Source organism: Parastagonospora nodorum, assembly GCF_000146915.1.
Source record: "Parastagonospora nodorum SN15 chromosome Unknown scaffold_6, whole genome shotgun sequence".
Lineage (NCBI taxonomy): Eukaryota > Fungi > Ascomycota > Dothideomycetes > Pleosporales > Phaeosphaeriaceae > Parastagonospora > Parastagonospora nodorum.
In genome coordinates this window covers 654,811-672,314 of record NW_001884554.1, presented here as the reverse complement: position 1 = coordinate 672,314, position 17,504 = coordinate 654,811, and the positions used below count along the sequence as shown (strand labels likewise).

General features: G+C 53.5%; 9 protein-coding genes across 9 annotated transcripts; 2 read left to right on the top strand and 7 right to left on the bottom strand.

Moving 5' to 3' along the window:
• Positions 1 to 178: 178 nt before the first annotated feature.
• On the bottom strand, positions 179 to 2,460 carry SNOG_04404 (hypothetical protein; the record flags this gene model as incomplete). Its single annotated transcript, XM_001794771.1, has 8 exons — positions 179 to 599; positions 650 to 791; positions 902 to 1,496; positions 1,553 to 1,852; positions 1,904 to 2,069; positions 2,092 to 2,251; positions 2,308 to 2,358; positions 2,418 to 2,460. 8 exons carry the CDS (start codon positions 2,458 to 2,460, stop codon positions 179 to 181), a joined length of 1,878 nt encoding a protein of 625 aa, XP_001794823.1.
• A 603-nt stretch (positions 2,461 to 3,063) lies between these two features.
• On the top strand, positions 3,064 to 3,370 carry SNOG_04403 (hypothetical protein; the record flags this gene model as incomplete). The annotated part of the gene is made up of 2 exons (XM_001794770.1): positions 3,064 to 3,124; positions 3,315 to 3,370. The coding sequence occupies 2 exons, from the start codon at positions 3,064 to 3,066 to the stop codon at positions 3,368 to 3,370; spliced, it is 117 nt and encodes a 38-aa protein (XP_001794822.1).
• On the bottom strand, positions 3,360 to 4,377 carry SNOG_04402 (hypothetical protein). Its single transcript, XM_001794769.1, has 3 exons — positions 4,269 to 4,377; positions 3,895 to 4,047; positions 3,360 to 3,833 (listed from the first exon to the last, which is right to left on the bottom strand). The coding sequence occupies exons 1-3, from the start codon at positions 4,297 to 4,299 to the stop codon at positions 3,667 to 3,669; spliced, it is 351 nt and encodes a 116-aa protein (XP_001794821.1). The 5' UTR covers positions 4,300 to 4,377; the 3' UTR covers positions 3,360 to 3,666.
• Positions 4,378 to 4,738: 361 nt separating this feature from the next.
• Positions 4,739 to 6,345, bottom strand: SNOG_04401 (hypothetical protein; the record flags this gene model as incomplete). Its single annotated transcript, XM_001794768.1, has 2 exons — positions 4,739 to 5,709; positions 5,757 to 6,345. 2 exons carry the CDS (start codon positions 6,343 to 6,345, stop codon positions 5,186 to 5,188), a joined length of 1,113 nt encoding a protein of 370 aa, XP_001794820.1. The 3' UTR covers positions 4,739 to 5,185.
• Positions 6,346 to 6,902: 557 nt separating this feature from the next.
• On the bottom strand, positions 6,903 to 7,986 carry SNOG_04400 (hypothetical protein; the record flags this gene model as incomplete). Its single annotated transcript, XM_001794767.1, has 2 exons — positions 6,903 to 7,545; positions 7,592 to 7,986. 2 exons carry the CDS (start codon positions 7,984 to 7,986, stop codon positions 6,903 to 6,905), a joined length of 1,038 nt encoding a protein of 345 aa, XP_001794819.1.
• Positions 7,987 to 8,966: 980 nt separating this feature from the next.
• On the top strand, positions 8,967 to 9,865 carry SNOG_04399 (hypothetical protein). Its single transcript, XM_001794766.1, has 4 exons — positions 8,967 to 9,228; positions 9,280 to 9,321; positions 9,435 to 9,537; positions 9,589 to 9,865. The coding sequence occupies exons 1-4, from the start codon at positions 9,036 to 9,038 to the stop codon at positions 9,704 to 9,706; spliced, it is 456 nt and encodes a 151-aa protein (XP_001794818.1). The 5' UTR covers positions 8,967 to 9,035; the 3' UTR covers positions 9,707 to 9,865.
• A 266-nt stretch (positions 9,866 to 10,131) lies between these two features.
• On the bottom strand, positions 10,132 to 10,540 carry SNOG_04398 (hypothetical protein; the record flags this gene model as incomplete). The annotated part of the gene is made up of 2 exons (XM_001794765.1): positions 10,132 to 10,263; positions 10,406 to 10,540. 2 exons carry the CDS (start codon positions 10,538 to 10,540, stop codon positions 10,132 to 10,134), a joined length of 267 nt encoding a protein of 88 aa, XP_001794817.1.
• A 1,949-nt stretch (positions 10,541 to 12,489) lies between these two features.
• On the bottom strand, positions 12,490 to 16,113 carry SNOG_04397 (hypothetical protein; the record flags this gene model as incomplete). The annotated part of the gene is made up of 1 exon (XM_001794764.1): positions 12,490 to 16,113. One exon carries the CDS (start codon positions 16,111 to 16,113, stop codon positions 12,490 to 12,492), a length of 3,624 nt encoding a protein of 1,207 aa, XP_001794816.1.
• Positions 16,114 to 16,672: 559 nt separating this feature from the next.
• Positions 16,673 to 16,946, bottom strand: SNOG_04396 (hypothetical protein; the record flags this gene model as incomplete). The annotated part of the gene is made up of 2 exons (XM_001794763.1): positions 16,673 to 16,782; positions 16,811 to 16,946. 2 exons carry the CDS (start codon positions 16,944 to 16,946, stop codon positions 16,673 to 16,675), a joined length of 246 nt encoding a protein of 81 aa, XP_001794815.1.
• Positions 16,947 to 17,504: the final 558 nt, after the last annotated feature.

Below are 17,504 nucleotides of genomic sequence, written 5' to 3'. Positions count from 1 at the left end.
CACATGAATGCCAGAGAAAACCCCGAGGAAGAAAATGGAAGTCCCAAACACACCAAAGTCTATCGTTAGATGCCGCAAAGATTTAACTCCGTTCGCAGCTCCGCACACAGTCGCACAGTCTGGGGTATACTGTCACTTGCGCAATTCCCTTGTCCCGTCCACGCGGATGATATCACGCTTATCGGGTAGAGAAAGCCTTGGTGACGACGCGCTTCAGCGCAAGCTCCTTCTTCTTCAGGTCCTCAGCGGGAGCATCCTCGATCTCGAGCTGAGCCATGGCGTCAGAGAGAGCAGACTCAATCTTCTCCTTCTGGCCACGCTTGAGGCGGATGGAGGTGGTGGGGTCCGAGACCATCTCCTCGACACGGGAGATGTAGGACTCAAGCTGTTGCCTGCCCTCGAACTTCTTGCTGAAGGCCTCGTCGCTGGTCTTGAACTTCTGAGCGTCGTTGATCATGTTCTCAATCTCAGTCGATGAGAGCTTGCCGACGGCGTTGGAGATGGTGATGTTGGCGCTGCGGCCAGAGGTCTTCTCGGTCGCGGTGACCTTCAGGATACCGTTGACATCGACCTCGAAGACAACCTCGAGAACGGCGTCACTGTAAGGAATTAGTGGCTATTGGCTACACAGAGAAAGAGTGGTACTAACCCAGCGCGCATAGGTGGGATAGGAGCAAGAGTGAACTCTCCGAGGGAGGTGTTGTCCTCGCAGTTGACACGCTCACCCTGGAAGACGGGGAACTGGACGGTTTGCTGGTTGTCAGCAACCGTAGTAAATGTGCGCTTCTTGACTAGAGGACACAGCATGTTAGCAGATTTCTTAAAAAGGAGCGTGAAGTCACTCGTGGCACTATCGAGCAACTCGTGGGGAGAGAGAGGGAAAAGAAAAGGGGATTCGTACTGGTAGGAACAGTCTGTCCACGGGGAACAACGGGAGCAAAGATGTTGCCCTCCATGGCGACACCGAGAGAGAGGGGAACGACATCGAGAAGGAGGAGGTCGGCGGTCTCGGCAGAAGTGGCCTTTCCGGAGAGGATACCGGCCTGGACGGCGGCACCGTAGGCAACAGCCTCGTCGGGGTTGATGCTCTTCTCGAGCTTCTTGCCACCGAAGAAGTCGCTGAGGAGCTTCTGGATCTTGGGGATACGGGTGGAACCACCAACGAGAACGATCTCGTCAACCTTCTCCTTGGCGATGTTGGCGTCCTTGAGAACCTGAGCAACAGGGTCAAGAGTGCCGGCGAAAGCCTTCTGGTTCAAGTCCTCGAAACGAGCACGGGTTATGTTGGCGTTGAAGTCCTCACCGTCGAACAGCGAGTCGATCTCAACAGTGGTCTGGGTTGCGTTGGAGAGGGTACGCTTGGCACGCTCGCAAGCAGTTCGGAGACGACGAAGGGCACGGGCATCGCCGCTGATGTCCTTCTTCGTCTTCTTTGTGAACTCCTTCTTGAAGTGGTCGAGGAGGTTGGTGTCGAAGTCCTGACCTCCCAAATGTGTCTGAAACGTCAATGTCAGCAGCTGGTCGTGTAAAACGTCTTCTTGCAATCACTTACGTCACCAGCGGTGGCCTTGACAGTGAAGACACCACCCTGAATGTGAAGAAGAGACACATCGAAAGTACCACCACCGAGATCGTAGATGAGGACGTTCCTCTCCTTCTCGGACTTTCCGGAACCGAGACCGTAAGCGATAGCAGCGGCGGTAGGCTCGTTGATGATACGGAGAACGTTGAGGCCAGCAATGGCACCGGCGTCCTTGGTGGCTTGACGCTGGTTGTCGTTGAAGTAGGCGGGCACGGTGATGACGGCCTTCTCGACCTTCATGCCGAGCTTGACCTCAGCAACCTCCTTCATCTACGTGGGGCGTTAGCGGGGTTCCTCGAAAAATTCCATTGCTAAGCGTACCTTGACGAGGACCATGGCGGAGATCTCCTGGGCGGAGAACTGCTTCTTCTCACCGAGGTAGTCAACCTCGATCATGGGGCTGCCGCCCTGGTCGATGACCTTGAAGGGCCATGACTTGATGTCCTTGGTGACGGTCTCGTCCTCGAATCGGCGACCGATCAAACGCCTGTGACTGTCAGTACACGCACTGCCAATCGGCCAGCGAATATTCCAAGACGTACTTGACATCGAAGACGGTGTTCTCCGGGTTCATAGCAGCCTGGTTCTTGGCCGCCTCACCAATCAGACGCTCCTCGCTCGTGAACGAGACGAAGGAGGGGGTGGTGAAGGAACCCTGCTCGTTGGCAACTAGACAAGTATCGTTAAAATGCGTTCATGGCGACGTTGGAGCGGCGGGCGCATACTGATCTCGACATTGGTGCCCTCGTAGTTGGCGACGCAAGAGTAGGTCGTGCCTGTGGGTGTGTGTTAGCGATCGCACTGTGGGGTAATATTATTTTGCGAAAATGCGCACCAAGATCGATGCCAATGGCACCCTCGTATACTTCGTCGCTCATGATGTGTGTTTTTTGACAGGAACTACACGAGAAACTGGAAGAGAAGAATGAGTAGGGAGGAGTGGTGGGAGTGGAGCTTTTAACGCGGGCTGGCGAGCGCAGCGCAGAAAATGAAAAAAGGTTGTTAGTCTGGCGAAATCGGCTCTAACCGGAAAGGGCAGCCCAATTAAGATGCTTGTTCCTCGCTTAGTAACGTTAGTCTCGTCTGTTTGATATGTTCTGAAAGCCCTTATTGTTACCATTACCATCTCTATTCTCGCATCCCCGTCGGAGTATTTGGAACGTCGCATCCGGTTGTAACTTTAGGCCCTTTCGTCTGCCATGTCCTCGTCACTGTCGCGTGAAGTCAACAGCATTTTAACGATGATTTCGCCGAGAGAAACCACCAAACAAGATCCTGCTGACGGGATGAATTGATGTTCTTAAGCTATGTACAGTAAATGCATCATGCATCTACATTCGCCGGTTCGTCGATGGGGAAGGTCTTGTTACCACACCTGGTCACTACGATAATTCACAGAGGTGATTCATCTTCAGTCTATTAAGCGGACTACATGATCTATATATGCCTCGGCTTTCTAACGTGGTACCGTTCTCTTCAACATGAGCATGTTCTGGATGGGAATCACTGAATATCTCCAAGACCGAGGCTTTGGCTATGTGAGTATGTGAATCTACTGTAAGTTTTCCCCGAAGGATGTCAGGTTCACATAAGTGTTATCTTGATACATGACAATTCCATGTTGCGGCACATTCTCTTGGTCGCATAAGAGAAAGACTCCCCGCAGGGTTGCACGTAAGGTGGCCTAGATTGCGTACATAGCTTGCATGTTCGCAAACTAGATTACATACAGATGAGAATAAAGTGGTCTTTGCTCGAGCACTGCAAAAGCCCTATAAAAGATCGTAAACATCTATTCCAAGAATAAAGATTGAATGGCTTGCAGCGATATCATATTTCATGTCACATTATCCATAACCATCCTTGGGTATAGTCCCCGCATGCCCCCAAACTCCATTTCCCCTCCAATATGCTCTTCCGAAAGAATCCCAAACGCCAAATGCCATGCATCAACTCTGCGCCTTTCCCTTTCTCCTATCCCCGCTCAGACTGTATCATCATGAAACACAAAGTTGATATCCCTCGGCCTCTGCGTATTATACCTGACGAAATTCTCATCTCCCTCAGGCCTCTCCTTCTTTGAATTACTCGACAGCATGCTCTGCAGACTCACACAGACGCTCTCGACATTGTGCACGGGCGACCAACCAGAGCGGTCGAGCAGGTCGAGGCAGATGATGCCATTGGAGTAGATGTGCGGGTGCCAGGGGATGGGGTGGTTGGCGTCGCGGACGAAGGTGACTTCTGGGGGCTGCGGGGGGATGGTGTCAGTATGGGGTCTTGAAAGGAGGGAGGGAATGGTGGTGGCTTACCTCGATGGGGTATTGTGGGCTGAAGGCGAATTTCAGGCGGTAGGTTTCGTTTAGGTAGAGCGGGTTGGAGTCGACGACTGAAATGTCGACCAGCCAGGTTTTGAAGTCGTCGGCTTGGATGAGGGTTATGCCTGGTGGTAGCTTGTCGTGCATCTGCCTGGGTGTGAGTGGGTGGTTTGCTTGTGCTATGCCGCATGGATTTGAGTGTAGAGAGCGACAATGGCGCATGGGTCGAGGATATTGAAGCGACTCGAGGGTCATGGGCGGTGGTACGGTACCTTATGCAGCTCCTACGATTCTGTATTAGCATGATATACGGTGCGACCATGGAATACTCCTCCAGACATGGCTTGAAGATATCGAGGGTCTGAGACATACCTTGCCCAAGCGCTTTGTAGCGAACATCTTGAACGCAAGTTTTGTTGCTACTCCACCGAACGAGCTTCTGTTGCAGACTAGTACAGCTGCAAGCCAGAGTCGAAAGAAATCCAAGGTTGATTCTGAGTGGTGTAGTGGTGTACGATTTGAGAGTTGTAGGATGGACGCTTGGTCTCTTATAGCGGGGGAGGGGCGGTTCGAGGGCGGCAGCGAAGGTACGTGCTTGCTTTGGTAAAGCTCGATTGTGGCGTAAGGTAAGCAGACAAGTGGTAAGTGAACACTAGGTGAGAACTGCGATCAGGGTGCGCAGAGGTCAAAGCTACGTAGCATCGTCTCGAGGTTGCGTCCGAAGCGATGTGAGGCCGCAGCTTTACCCAGGTTCGCGCTGAGCCACATTGGCACGTGTCAGCTCTTCAGTCACTCCAGGGCTTTCGGTTGGAGCAGTGCTTCCCATATTTGGACATTGTTCGAATTAACTAATGCATGCTTGACAAAGTGATATCTCGTCGCTGATATACGCTGAACGCCGCACCACACAGCTTTTCCCAGCCAACAGTGTAGAAACCGAGGTCTTTTTAGACCATTAACCCATACCCAGCATAAAATACAGCGCTTGTATCAGGGTAGAAATATAGATAATGTGAAAGAAATTGCAGCATCGTCTCAAGCTCACGAGTAGAATGCGCCCTTTTGGAACGACTCTACACCCATGTCGCCAGCTTTGCTCTCGACCTTTGGTGCCATTTCTGGTACCTTGCTTTCGGTCATTGTGCCAGTCCGGCTTCCAAGACTAGTGCTGGTCATTGTCTGCGCCCGGCTACTTGCCGGGCTTCCGCTTTGACTTCCACTCGTGATTTGCGCAGGCTGCTTTCGTTGGATGGTCTCCAGGTAGATGCCTGGAAGGTAGCCCATCCTACCGTCTCTTGAGCGGCACTTCCACCACTCTGATGCATTGCCCATTGGATCTGTCTTGCTCAACACTGCAACCATGTCTCCCTTCTTGACGGCAAGGTCCATGCCCTGCATGTTGGCGTTGGGCGTGAAGTCGTAAATGGCACGGCAGAATTCGAGCTTGGTGGGGTCGATGGGCTGACCGGCCTGTGGGTTCTCGAGCATCTTCTGCTTCTCGAGTTCTTCTTGTGACCGGGCAAGCGCTTTGATAAGCTTGCCCATGAGGTATGGCAGACCAACAACTGCCATCATGAAAACGATGAAAGGCTTCTTCGACGGCTTCGCGGACGCGGGAGATCCGTCGGCACCTCGTCCAGTGAAGGCAGCGAAGCTTGCAGGAGTCAGGTCCATGGCGTCTGCGGGAAGTGGTCGTCCAGTGAGTTTCGCCATCGCCGTCCGTATCCACCGCATGAGTGTGAAGATTCCGAGAACCGAGCCGAGCGTTTGTCGTAGGTTTCCAAACTGGTTCTGCGACTGAAACCATGGCTACTGCACGTTAGCTTGAAGAATTTGGAGCAGTGACTTGAACGTACCAAAGAATGACGAGTGTGTCGCCATGTATGTACTCTGCAGCATTTGCGCAAAGCCACCGAACGCGCCCACGATGTTTTCAATCAGCTGGAACGTCGCTGCGGTGCTCTGGCTGAACGACTGGGTCAGGCTGGCTGGGTTGTTCGGGTCCATGCCGCCCATGCCACCGTACATGCCTCCCATTCCCATGCCCATACCACCCATACCCATGCCGCCGTACATGCCACCCATACCTCCCATTCCGCCATACATGGAGCCATAGCCGCTGCCCATGCTTGAGTATGGCGAGGAGTAGCTGCTGTAGCCGCCTCCGTATCCGCTGCTGTAGGGGGACACTCGGTTGTTCATGCCGCCTGAATAGTTGGTCGCATTGCGGTTGGCGACCGTGGAAAGAGAATCAGGTACTGATGGAAGCGGAGGCGGACTTGACGTTGATGTTCCCGCCGGTGTTGTGCTGCTTGATCCTGTGAGGCCTGCGCTGTTGTTAGCCATGATGACGGCTGAGCTCCCGTATCGCGAACACTGACCAACCGAGGCACTCGTCGCGCCGCCGCTCGTCTCCCATGGCTTTGGTGGCGATGGTGAAGACATTACTGCGCACGCACCTCCTCACTGCACCCTCGTGCGATAGAAAGTCGAGATGGCAGTCGTTGCAAACTGTGGTGCCGATGTCGTCGATGAGGCGCGACAGACGTCAAAGAGGCTGGCGATCGGCGGAAGCGGAAGTAGCTTGCGGGGCTCGCCGGGGTTTCACAGGGCGGATCCGCGTCAACAATGAACTTGGCTGCACGCTGCGAATGCGATGTTGAGGACGTCGAGTGCGTTGACAGAGGGTGACGGGTGGTGTGGAGAAGCTGATTACGCCGTGCGAACGACGCTCGGGTCGCGGAACGCTTTCACAAATTGGATTGCAGCGAACCTCGGTCGGATTCACTCTACGCATCGGGCTACTTTTTCGGGCAACCACATGCTGAGCCGCCGCGAGTCAGCATTTTACCTTGCCACCGTTCGCTCACACATCGCCCCTGCCCGCCGCTTTTTTTCACATGTCATCGCAACAACGAAGGTGCTAGAACGCTGATCATATTTTGCTACACATGCCTGGTTTTGAAATGTAGCGCCCATAACGCATTCCACCCTAAAAAATCTCAGTCTCCAATGGCGAACAACGAATGCACCCAGCTGTCGGGATCGTACGACACGAGTTGTCGTATCTGGTCGTCAGAGAGAGATTCGCTAAAGTCAAAATCGTCGTCGAGCACCAAAGCCGTGATGTTGGGAAATGTCCAGATGACAGCAAACTTCAACATCCTTCCCACAGGTCTCCTGAAATAATTGGAATCACCTCCTTCGAGGTTGCCTTGTCGGTGCAGCGTACTCTTCGCACGCTCCTCTCCTTTGCCGAGCACTTCGAAAGCGTCAAATTCTCCACAGCCTGTTGACCAGCATGAACAAGGGACGTTGTTGCGATCACTGCCATATTGCAAAATCCGAGGTATCGCTGCGTTCAGGAACCACCATGCTGGAGCGTCAGAGATCATTCCTTGGTCAGTGCCGGTGTTCTGGTAGTGGTCCATCTGAAATTCGATGAAGAAGGCTTTTGAAGAACCGGCCCAGCCAAAGTGTGACGTTGCATTCGGTCGCCAGTACGGGCAGTCTTGGTCGCACGCTTTGTCAGAGAAGACCGCAATTTCTCGCTCAGAGGTAGCCAGCGTGCCATCAAACGGCATGCTCTCTGGTGCCACAACGCCGCCATTGCTTGACACATAGCTGAGTGAATTGCCAAATGCGCTGAACCAAGTCAGCGTTATGCTAGTAGTGATGAGCATCGACGTACTAGTCAAATGTGCCCGACTTGCGAGGATCACCAAGATTGGCAAGGAAGGACAGTCCTGTTGCGTCCGCAGGCGATGCTGAAGTATAGTAGGCCACCCGGTTCCAATCAGCAGCTCTGCGTATGGAGCCCCGGCCTGGTGCTGTGTCTGCCTGCTTCGTGGTAGGTGTGCCTTGTGGCTCTTCATTTGGTTCAGAGGTTACCGTAAGCGTACGTCGGTGCGATGGTTTGGCGAGAGCTGATTGCTGGAGAAGCTTCTTAGTGTTGGTCTTCCTCTTCTCTGTCGCCCGTTGCCGATTGTAAAATGGGACGGTGTGCCGCTTCTGTAGAGTGTGCATATCACCGGGAAGCTGGTACACGGCAAGCTGCGATACGTTCATCGGTCCACGGAGATGCATCGAGACCTGTCTAGATTTAGCACTCCGATGTCTGTACGCGACCGAGAGAACGACCTCGCCAAACAGTGGCGTGAGTTCGTCAGTCCCACCATATCCAACCGTTTCATGGCCACAAATGCCTTTGTTCGGATCCACATATGTTGTGCGATTGTACATTCCAGCTTGGCTGATGTTGCGGTAGGTGATGGCCCACACCTCAGAGCAATACTAGTTTCCGTCTGGTGCTCGCTCGCCTGTGCCTCGACATAGCTCGCCGGACGTTTTGCAGTAGGTGGATGGGATAGCAAAGCTTGCGATGAGTAAAGCGTGCCTCATGTTAATGTTGTGACGGCGATCAATGGGAGGTAAGGTTCGTGGTGGAAGTAAATGCAATATGCTTGATTGGTATCGGTGTATATTACTACAGGAGTAGAATCAAAATAGCTATGGACGCTGTGATCATGCGAGTCGTGACTGCGTGGAGCCACACGAGGAAACATGCAGGCGCATTTTTGTGCGGCAACAACTACATCCAGAGCGTTCCTGACAAGTTTATCGAGCAACCTGATTGCAATTAGTAATTGCATCGTAAGAAGAACAAGTAACAAGGTAAGAGAATGCGAAGCATATCAGAATGTCCGTTGAGTTCATCGTCCATAAAGGACTAAAACAAGAGGTACCAGAAAATAAGTATGGAAGATTCATCATTATGCACGTAAATGAAGTCGAGGGTGTAACGTACCTTGAAACTGCAGTCGCGACGGAGGAACTACTTCTGAGTGAGCAAGATAGAAGCGCATACGCATCTGCAGCTAATTGAACTGCGGCAGCGCGTAGAGACGCGCTGTCAAGTCGACCAAATCATTTTCTCGACCGGCGAGGTTGGAGGAGCGAGGACTGCAGGCGCCGAACTTTTTATGGGCTCGCGCTTTGCCGAGCATGGACCACGTCCGTGCGCCACAATAGGCGAAACCCATTTTCGACTCTCGCGATTGAACTTTGAACGTCTCCAGCCCACCACTCCGCCAACGTACTAATCGACCAGGTCACCGTCAGTACAATCCTTCAAGATGGGTCGTCTTCACAGCAACGGAAAGGGCATATCAGCCTCTGCCATCCCCTACTCCCGCAGCCCGCCTGCGTGGCTCAAGACCACTCCCGAGCAGGTCGTCGAGCAGATCCAGAAGCTCGCGAAGAAGGGCGCCACTCCCTCCCAGATTGGCGAGATCCTTCGTGACTCTCACGGTATCGCCCAGACCAAGGGTAAGTTCTGCAACGCCGAATCTACGAATCGCGCATGCTAACAGATTGCAGTCGTTACCGGAAACAAGATCCTCCGTATCCTCAAGTCCAACGGTACGATAGCCTGCCCCAGCTGAAGCGCACGTCAACAGCAGCTCTGCCATTGTGCACCTGTCGCGCTATACAAATCTGCCTCTGTCGGTGCAAAGCTGACATTGTGCCATTAGGCCTCGCCCCCGAGATCCCAGAGGACCTCTACATGCTCATCAAGAAGGCTGTTGCTGTCCGCAAGCACCTCTCCACCAACCGCAAGGACCGTGACGGAAAGTTGTACGTTGCTTCCACGCCTCGAGGGAAGAATTTGACACTAACATCGCCCAGCCGCCTCATTCTCATCGAGTCCCGTATCCACCGTCTCTCCCGCTACTACAAGACCGTCGGTGTCCTGCCCCCTACCTGGAGGTACGAGAGCGCCACTGCCTCTACCCTGGTCGCATAAGCGCGCTTTGGTCGCGAGTGGGTCGTCATGGTGAAGGAGAAACATCTGAAAGGAGTTTTACGGGCATGGATGCTTCACGGATACCTAGCAGGTCACGATCTGGAATGAATCAAAAAGCATTACATCTAAATTCAATACATGAAAAAAACTTGCAAACTGTGCCATTTGGGTCGTGTGAGCGTGATGTCGCTGAATTGGGTATCTTCCCGAACCTTTCCCACTGATGCTTGATGCTTGATGCTTTTGAACGCCTGTTATGCGCCCCGTCCATTCCAGCGCTCTGCCATACTCCGCTCCTACGTGCCATCGCCTCTTCCCGTCTTCTCCTTGACCTCCTCCACAAGCACACCCACCCTCACCCTCACCCTCACCCCTCCAGCTCCGCACTCTTCTGCGCCAAAAACTCACTTAGGAACTTGAGCGGCTTATCCGGCTCCGTCGTCGCCAAATGCTTCATCGCCTCGAGCAAATGCGGCGTGACATACTGATTCAAATACACCCTCGTCGGGCTCCCATGCGGAATCGGCTGCGTAGGCGCCTGCGCTGTCGGGTGTGGACTATTGCGCGACGAGACTGGCGGCGCTGGACGTTGCTCGACGGGTGCTGGGGTGGGCGGCGCGGTTTGCACGGTGGGGGTGGGTTGCTGTTATAGCGTTAGCTTATGGGATGATTTTGAAGAGAGGGAGGGTAGATAAGTACTTCTGCAGCTGGAGTTGGTGCCGAGTCGGCCATTTCTATGTCTGCGGGGAGGGGCGTGCCGTTTGCGAGGGGGGTGGATGTGGAGGTGGATTCTTCGAGGATTTGTTGCTCGGGGTTGGGGGATGGTTCGCTCATTTTGAGGGTTTTGAGGGTGTGCTGGCGGTTTGGAGTGTTTGACGCGTGAGAATTGGCGTGTTTTGCGCTGTGGTGTTGTGTGGAGTGGACGCGAATGGGTGGTGTTTGGAGCTCTGGAGAGCTTTCGTGAAGCTTGATATTCGGCGATTGGGCGGGATTGCGGGCCAGTCTCGGCTCACGAACTGCAAGCACTCTTCGTACTTCCTGCACCACAAATAGATGACATCGCCACCTGAAGATACGACTCTTGATTTATACCGGGGATAGTTTGACCGAGTTCGTAACTTACTTAGCCAGAGCCTCAGTGAACAGCTTGATGTCTTCTCATGGCACTCTTTTCAAGACAATTGGTCAAAACTCGGAAAAATCAACACCATATTGTAGGGGCAGCCCAGCAAAATTGTACTAGAACCTAAGAGTATTCATATCAAAGATGCTCACATGTTGCGTGTCTGAACACAAATGTGTTTTCACATGCCCCGTCTACTCAGCTCTACGCCATCTGGCTTTTGATCTGCTATCATCATTAAGTCTTCCTCTCTCACCTCGCTGCCTTGCCATGTTACACGTCTTAATCTCTTTCTCTCACTTCGGTGTGAAGATTTGACCTAAGTTCCTCTTAAGGTAGGCCATCAAGGCTATGATCCCATAACCGTAGCATATCAATACGACAGCTGCCAAGCCAAGACCTCACATCATCACTCAAGTTGTCTATGGGTATCATTAAAACATCAGAAACCCGTACATATATTCTACGCTCTCATATAACCCTAGAATCATACCCAACGAGAAACAAAAGCCAGATACTCTTGACAATTATTCTTGCCCAGGAACTATTGCAACTGATCTCACCATTCTCGACCCTCATGTCTTCCTCTGGTTGAGAACCATGGGCTCCAAATGCAAGGCCGGCAAAAATTCAGCGCGAGTCAAGACGGAAGGTCAATCCGATATCTATCCTGCCAGCGTCGGGTGTTGGGGCGTTGAAGGGGTGTGTTTGGAAGGCCAACAAGATTGGTAGCTTTCGAGCAGAAGTTTGGGATGGGTTATTGTTGACAGGTGGTGTTGGCTTGTCGAATGCTTTATTGTCAAGCGGCGATGAAGCTGCAGACACGAGCACAGGGCTCCATAGCAGCATTGCTGTACGAGAAATATTTGACATGGGAGCCATGCGGACTATTGGAGATATGTATTTTTTATTGGAGAATTTAAGTAATTGGCAAAGTCATCATTTGCTTTGAGTAATGCAGGCCGAGATGTTACCAGAAGTAACCTTAAGGAGACTGGCGAGTAGTCTACCACATGATCTCTAAAGGACAATGTTGTGCAGCTCGAGCATCATTATGACTGAGCACCGTCTGGGAATTTCACATGTTCATCCTGTGCAATGCCTGCCCAGACAGCCACACTGTGCCGTCGGTATCATGGCCTACGGACCACAGGCTGTCGGGCATGCGCAGTGTTTGGTGTCCCTTTACAGACTGTATGCTAACGACCTGAACCTGGACGCAAGGCACGAACATCACATACAGCGAGTAGACAAACTTACCACATCAATGACATGCACGAGGCTTGGTAATACAACGGAAGATGAGGCAGGTTGGCTTTAAGAGTTCAGCACACAAAGCAACCGCAAGCGGAGACTTACCTCAGAAAATCCGAGGAGGTAACAACGACAAAGGGTATGATGCACGTCACGATGCCTAGGGGAGATCAGCTTGTAAAGAGGTCACAGATTATCTTTCTGATTACCGTAACGGCCAAGATATCATCCTTCAGTTGCGAACTCGCAATGATGCCATCCTGCAGGTCCTATGAGATCCAACCATAACGCCGTTGCCAAACCACCCCATGCGCTTAACTATGATACACGAGATGAAAGGGGGGAAACGAAGAGAGAAAGGAAAACAGGTTGACGAGACCTGCGGTACTGGGGTTGTATCTTACGCTTAGATGAATATATCCAGTTCATGCCTCCTCAGGTTCTCCTCCTCGAACATCGGGTATGCGGGAGTCATCGAGTCGGCGGACTGGACGTAGGCATCGTTGTAGATGCGCCAGTACGGCTGTCGGACCTTGCGAGCGGGATGGAACAGACCGGCCCAGAGGTAGTTGAGAACCAGCGGGGTACCGACGGCGTTGCGGACACCTTCGATGGCCTCGACGATTCGGTCGATGACGTGCGGGCTGGTCTCGAACAAATTTGGCCACAACAGGTTCAGCAGATGGATCATGGCATCCTCGCAGTCGAGACCAACACAGCCAAGGGCAACGTGCTTGACGACTGAAGCGGCAGTCTGACGATGGACCTGGTCTCGATCGATGAGGGCGTCCTCGAGAAGTGGAGTGATAGCATAGACATAATCCTTTGCCATCTCGCCAATGTACTCAAACATGAAGGACAGTGACTTGAGCACACCGTTCTGGACGTTGAGCTCCGGTACACGGTACTCGTTCATCAGTGCTGGGAGGACAGTAAATGGCGCACAGGTTTCAGCGACGATACCAATGGCAACAGCAGTGCAGACACGGGACTGACGTTCTTGGACGCGAAGGTTACCGAGAAGAGTTGCCAGGACATCCTGAGGACCAATGGCTTTGGCGATGTAACCAAAAGTGTTGTTGGCAGCACGTCGAATGCCCTTCTTGTGTGCCTTGAGCATGTCAAGTAGTTCGAAGCAAATTCGCATCCACTCTCGGGGGTTGACGTAGTTGGCACCACGATCAGCGATACGTCCAACCAAGTCGATAGTGTTTTCCTGTACCTTCTCATGTCGGTTACGAAGAATGGGTGTGAGCCTGGGCAGCAGATCCTTGATAGGCGGCTGCATGGCATGGAGACCAACGACTGTGACAATGGCACGAAGAGCACCCAAGATGGATCCGAGCACCTCAGGATACTCTTCACCCAGGTACTCGTACAGTGCCTGTGCAAGCTTGATCAGCTGCGGGTCCTCGTCGCACTTCTGCATGACAAAGGTGATTCTCGAGATGAGATCTGCTGCTTGCTGGCGAACTGTGGCAGACTTGTTGTTCAAGCGCGCAAGCACAGTGGCCACAATCTGTGGGAGGTAGGTCTTGGTGCGTTCGCCGAGTGCGTTGACGACAGTAGCGAAACCATCAATGACGATCGGATCTTCGATAGTTTGGTCCTGGAAAGCGACGAGAACACCATCAATGAGTTGCTCTTCGAGACGCTGATCGACATCGTGAGCGCCGAGTGTGCTGATGACTTTGTCGATGGTCTCAACGGTCATCTTACGGTATGCCTCGTTTTCGTCTTTCATGTTGTTAACAATGCGGCCAACGATCTCAGAGACACCGGCCTTCTGCGCAAGATCGACTGTCGTGTCAACAACCTGGCGGTATTGCCGCTTGTCAAGAGCCATTCGTCGTACCCAAAAGTGCTTGAAGAACTCTGGCAGGACATTGTCCTTCAGGTAGACAGGAGTTACACCTGCTGTGTTCGAGCACTGCGAGACTACCTTCAGCACAACCTTCTTCATTTCTTCATCTGGGGATTGAAACTCTCGAATAACAATCTCCATGACCTGGCTCGTGTAGTAGTTTGAGTATTCCTCGTCCATGAGGGGGATGACATAGCCGACCGCCTTCAAGAACGCGGCGAGAGCCTTACCACGTTGGCGTCGGGCTCCAGTCCAAAGCGGGTTGAGGATGTCATCGAAAGACTCGATACCGTAAGGGCTTGCAGCTTCTGCGAGTGCGGCAAGCGCAAGCGCGGTAACCATGCGGACCTTTGGCTGTTCGTCGTTGAGGTTCTCGCCAATGCATTCGACGAGACCCTTCAAATGTGGTAGAATGGCGCATCCCATCAAGATAGGAATCTGCTGGACAATCTTGACACCGGTGTGACGAGCATTCCATGACTTCTTTGATCGACAAACAGCTCGAAGGAAAGGAAGGAGTGCTGGTATACCGAGTGCAGACGCGACGACTGCGAAGGCTCGTGCCGTAGTGTTCCGTACGTATTCGTCCTGGTGATCGAGATCTGGTCGCATGGTGCTGATCATGTGTGCTAGACCGGCTGCTTTGGCAAGGTTGGAGATAATTTCGCGACCTTCTACACGAGCGTAGTAGTCTTGGTCGATAAGGAGGGGCTCGATGACGACCAAGATCTTATGAACGTACGGTCGAACGAGGTCGTCTAGCTTGTAGAGAACACGATCGATGACTTTGACGAGCAAATGTCGCTCCTGGTCCTCGAGGCTACGCTCCATCAACAAGGGAAGAATCTGGTTGAAGAGAGCGCCGGCACCAAACTGGCGAGCATTGTCCGTAAGCTGTCGAAGAGCTGTCTTTCGCATGGGCGGCGTTCCGTTCTTGACTTTGAGCAGAAGGCGCATGATCTTGCGCTCCTTGAGTTCCTCAACGCTCATGTCGTTCTCGTCCGCACCATCTGTGAGCTTGCCGAAGTACTTCATGTCCTCGGTCTTGAAGAACTGTAGGTCGCCCACGCCGGGGATCTCGGTTGGCAACTGCTTGCCCATGGCAGCCAGGCTGTTGTCGGCTTCGGGGATCAAGAAGCCTTGGTAGCCTGTAGGGAGTGCAGGCATGCCGACTGGTCGTCGCACTGGCTCGTAGCCCGGAGGAGCTTCGAGCACTTTGTAACCGTCCTTCTCGCCAGGCAGTAGCAGGTCGAGCTGCTCATCCGACAGGGGCGCATTTCTGTTGGAGATGTCTGTACCGAAAGCAACTGGGGGCATATTGCCTGGTCGGGAGCCATTGGTGGTGGGAGCTGGTGTCGCTCCGCCCGAGGGAGCCACCGCAGCTGTGTCCCATCGTGATCGCGCGGGAGCTGCGGCTTCGGGGGCCTTCTGCTCTGGCGCGGGTGACACTGGCGCGGGTGACCATCGCGAGCGCTTCTTAGTAGGCTCCGGTGCTTCCTTGACTTCTTCCTTGGCCTCCTCCTTGACAGCTGGCGCACCCTCTGCCGCGCTCTCGTCCCACCTGCGCCTCTTGCGCTTCTTTGGCTCCATCGGAGGGGTTTTGTCGCCATTGACCGGTGTGGCATCCGCGCCGTCCTTGAGGGTCGGCTTGTGGTCGAGCACTTCGTTGCCACCTGATCGCTCCTTTTGGTCGATTAGCTGGCGCACACGCGCCTCCTCGCGCTCGAAGTCCCGCTCCTTCATGATCTCCTTGTAGGAGAGTCCGCCCTCTTGTCCATCCTTTGCAAACGGGTCTGCACGGTCGGGCGATAGTGCGCGATCGAATCGTCGGCGCTGGTAGTCGGTCTCGCGCGATGCAATCTGGGCCTGCTTCTCGCGGCTGTCGAGAATGTCCGCCTCAGCCGTGTCGCCATGCGCGTACTCGTTGAGTATCTCCTTGGAAGCTGTGTACTGGCCGGTGAGCCGACGGCCGTTAAGCTCTACGCCTTCCATGTCGTCATCCTGGTCCTGGACGGCAATGGAAGAATTGTAGCCCGCAAATTTGTCGACGCCGTTGCCGTAGAGCTCCTTGTCGGACGCCTCCATGAGAGACTGCTTGTTGTTGGACGTGTCTCCATCGCCAGAGCCGTTGGCCTGTGACCTCTTGCCTGCGCGCGGGCCGGCCATTTTGCTGCAGGTTGTTGGACGGTTGTGGTTGGTTTGGCGATGGCCGTCGTGTTGAGCAGGGCGATTCTTCATGAGTGCCAAGAATCGCCATGCTACTATCGCTGTCTGGGACTAGTGCGTCAGGTTCGTCACGTGTCGCGCGTTGACGTTTGATGGGCACCTCGACGCGCAGACTGCTTACTTTGCACGTGAGGGCGCACAATGGGACGAGTTCGCAGCACTGCCCTTCGATCATGTCTCCGTCGGCATTACACCAAACTGATATGCTACGCCGTGTGGCTCATCGACTGAGCCTCGCCTGCACCCTGTTGCAGTTCACTTACCCGTCAGGGCGCCTTCAATGGCCGAACGCAGACATTTCGAGGACGAGGCTGAAAACTTCAGTAAACTGGATCTCCCCAGGGTACGCGGCGTTTGCAGAACGATTGCTGCCAATCATATTCACTCAGTGTCCCACTTGCACAAGACACTCCGCCTCGTCCCACTGGGCATTGCTCTCCTGTCAAGGCATGCAAGACTCAGCCTGGGCGAGGAACACATGAGAGAAAGCCAAGATAGTTCACCGGCATTGCTGCCGGGTCAGACCTGTAGAGGAGAGTTTCCGGCAGACCGGCTCCGGCTCCCTGCGGTCGTCGTCAGTCTCATTCCACGGAGCGGAGTTCTTGTGTACTACACGTCGTCTCAGCAACCAAGACACCGGAGCGACGGTGTTTTGCAATCGGAATGGTTGATGCTGGCCGGTCCGATCTGCTCGTGCCAGTGGGTCTTGTTGCGAAGACGACACCTTCGTTCAAAAAGTGCAGACAAACTTCGAAGAATTCGGGCGTCAGCATTTCTAGCTGCTGCGTCAGCTCCGCACTTCACAATCAGAGAAGCGCGCATCCCTGTAATTGTGAGATCGTTAACCTGCTAACGTGACTCTCATCGCCACAACCGGAGGCATTCTGCATGGGTTAGCCCAAGCCAGGCCTAATGCATGCCTAGACAACCACTATTCTTAGACCTCACGAGCGGAGGCAATCCAGCAAACTTCCGATTACGATCGCGTACCCATGGCGCGCCTCGTATGACGACCTGGATAACGAATTATCGGAGGCGCACGTTGTGCTAGGCGAACTGAGGATAATCTACGCATTCAAGCAAGGGCATGAAACGAAAGATCGTTGTGTTTGCGTATGCTGTGCTGCTGTGGGCTATCTTGGGTTACACTACTGGGGCTCGGTACGTTCGCGGCATCATCGTATCGCAACCGCTGATAATTGGGACCGTCCCATGTTTTTCTGCAACTGATCGCCGTCCACTGTTATTTCGCTCGTGCTGTGTTTATCTCACGCTCGCTTCCCACGTCTCGTCGTCTCTTCTTTCCACGTTTGCTCCATCCAGGAGTAGTT

Excerpts from the sequence above, each read along its gene's own strand:
- SNOG_04402 (XM_001794769.1), bottom strand. The coding sequence starts at position 4,299 with ATGTTCGCTACAAAGCGCTTGGGCAAGGTAT. Across the intron at positions 4,048-4,268 it reads AAAGCGCTTGGGCAAGGTAT|ATGCACGACAAGCTACCACC; the intron begins GTCTCAGACCCT and ends ACACCCAGGCAG. Across the intron at positions 3,834-3,894 it reads GCCCACAATACCCCATCGAG|CCCCCAGAAGTCACCTTCGT; the intron begins GTAAGCCACCAC and ends ATCCCCCCGCAG.
- SNOG_04399 (XM_001794766.1), top strand. The coding sequence starts at position 9,036 with ATGGGTCGTCTTCACAGCAACGGAAAGGGCATATCAGCCTCTGCCATC. Across the intron at positions 9,322-9,434 it reads CCGTATCCTCAAGTCCAACG|GCCTCGCCCCCGAGATCCCA; the intron begins GTACGATAGCCT and ends TTGTGCCATTAG. Across the intron at positions 9,538-9,588 it reads AAGGACCGTGACGGAAAGTT|CCGCCTCATTCTCATCGAGT; the intron begins GTACGTTGCTTC and ends AACATCGCCCAG.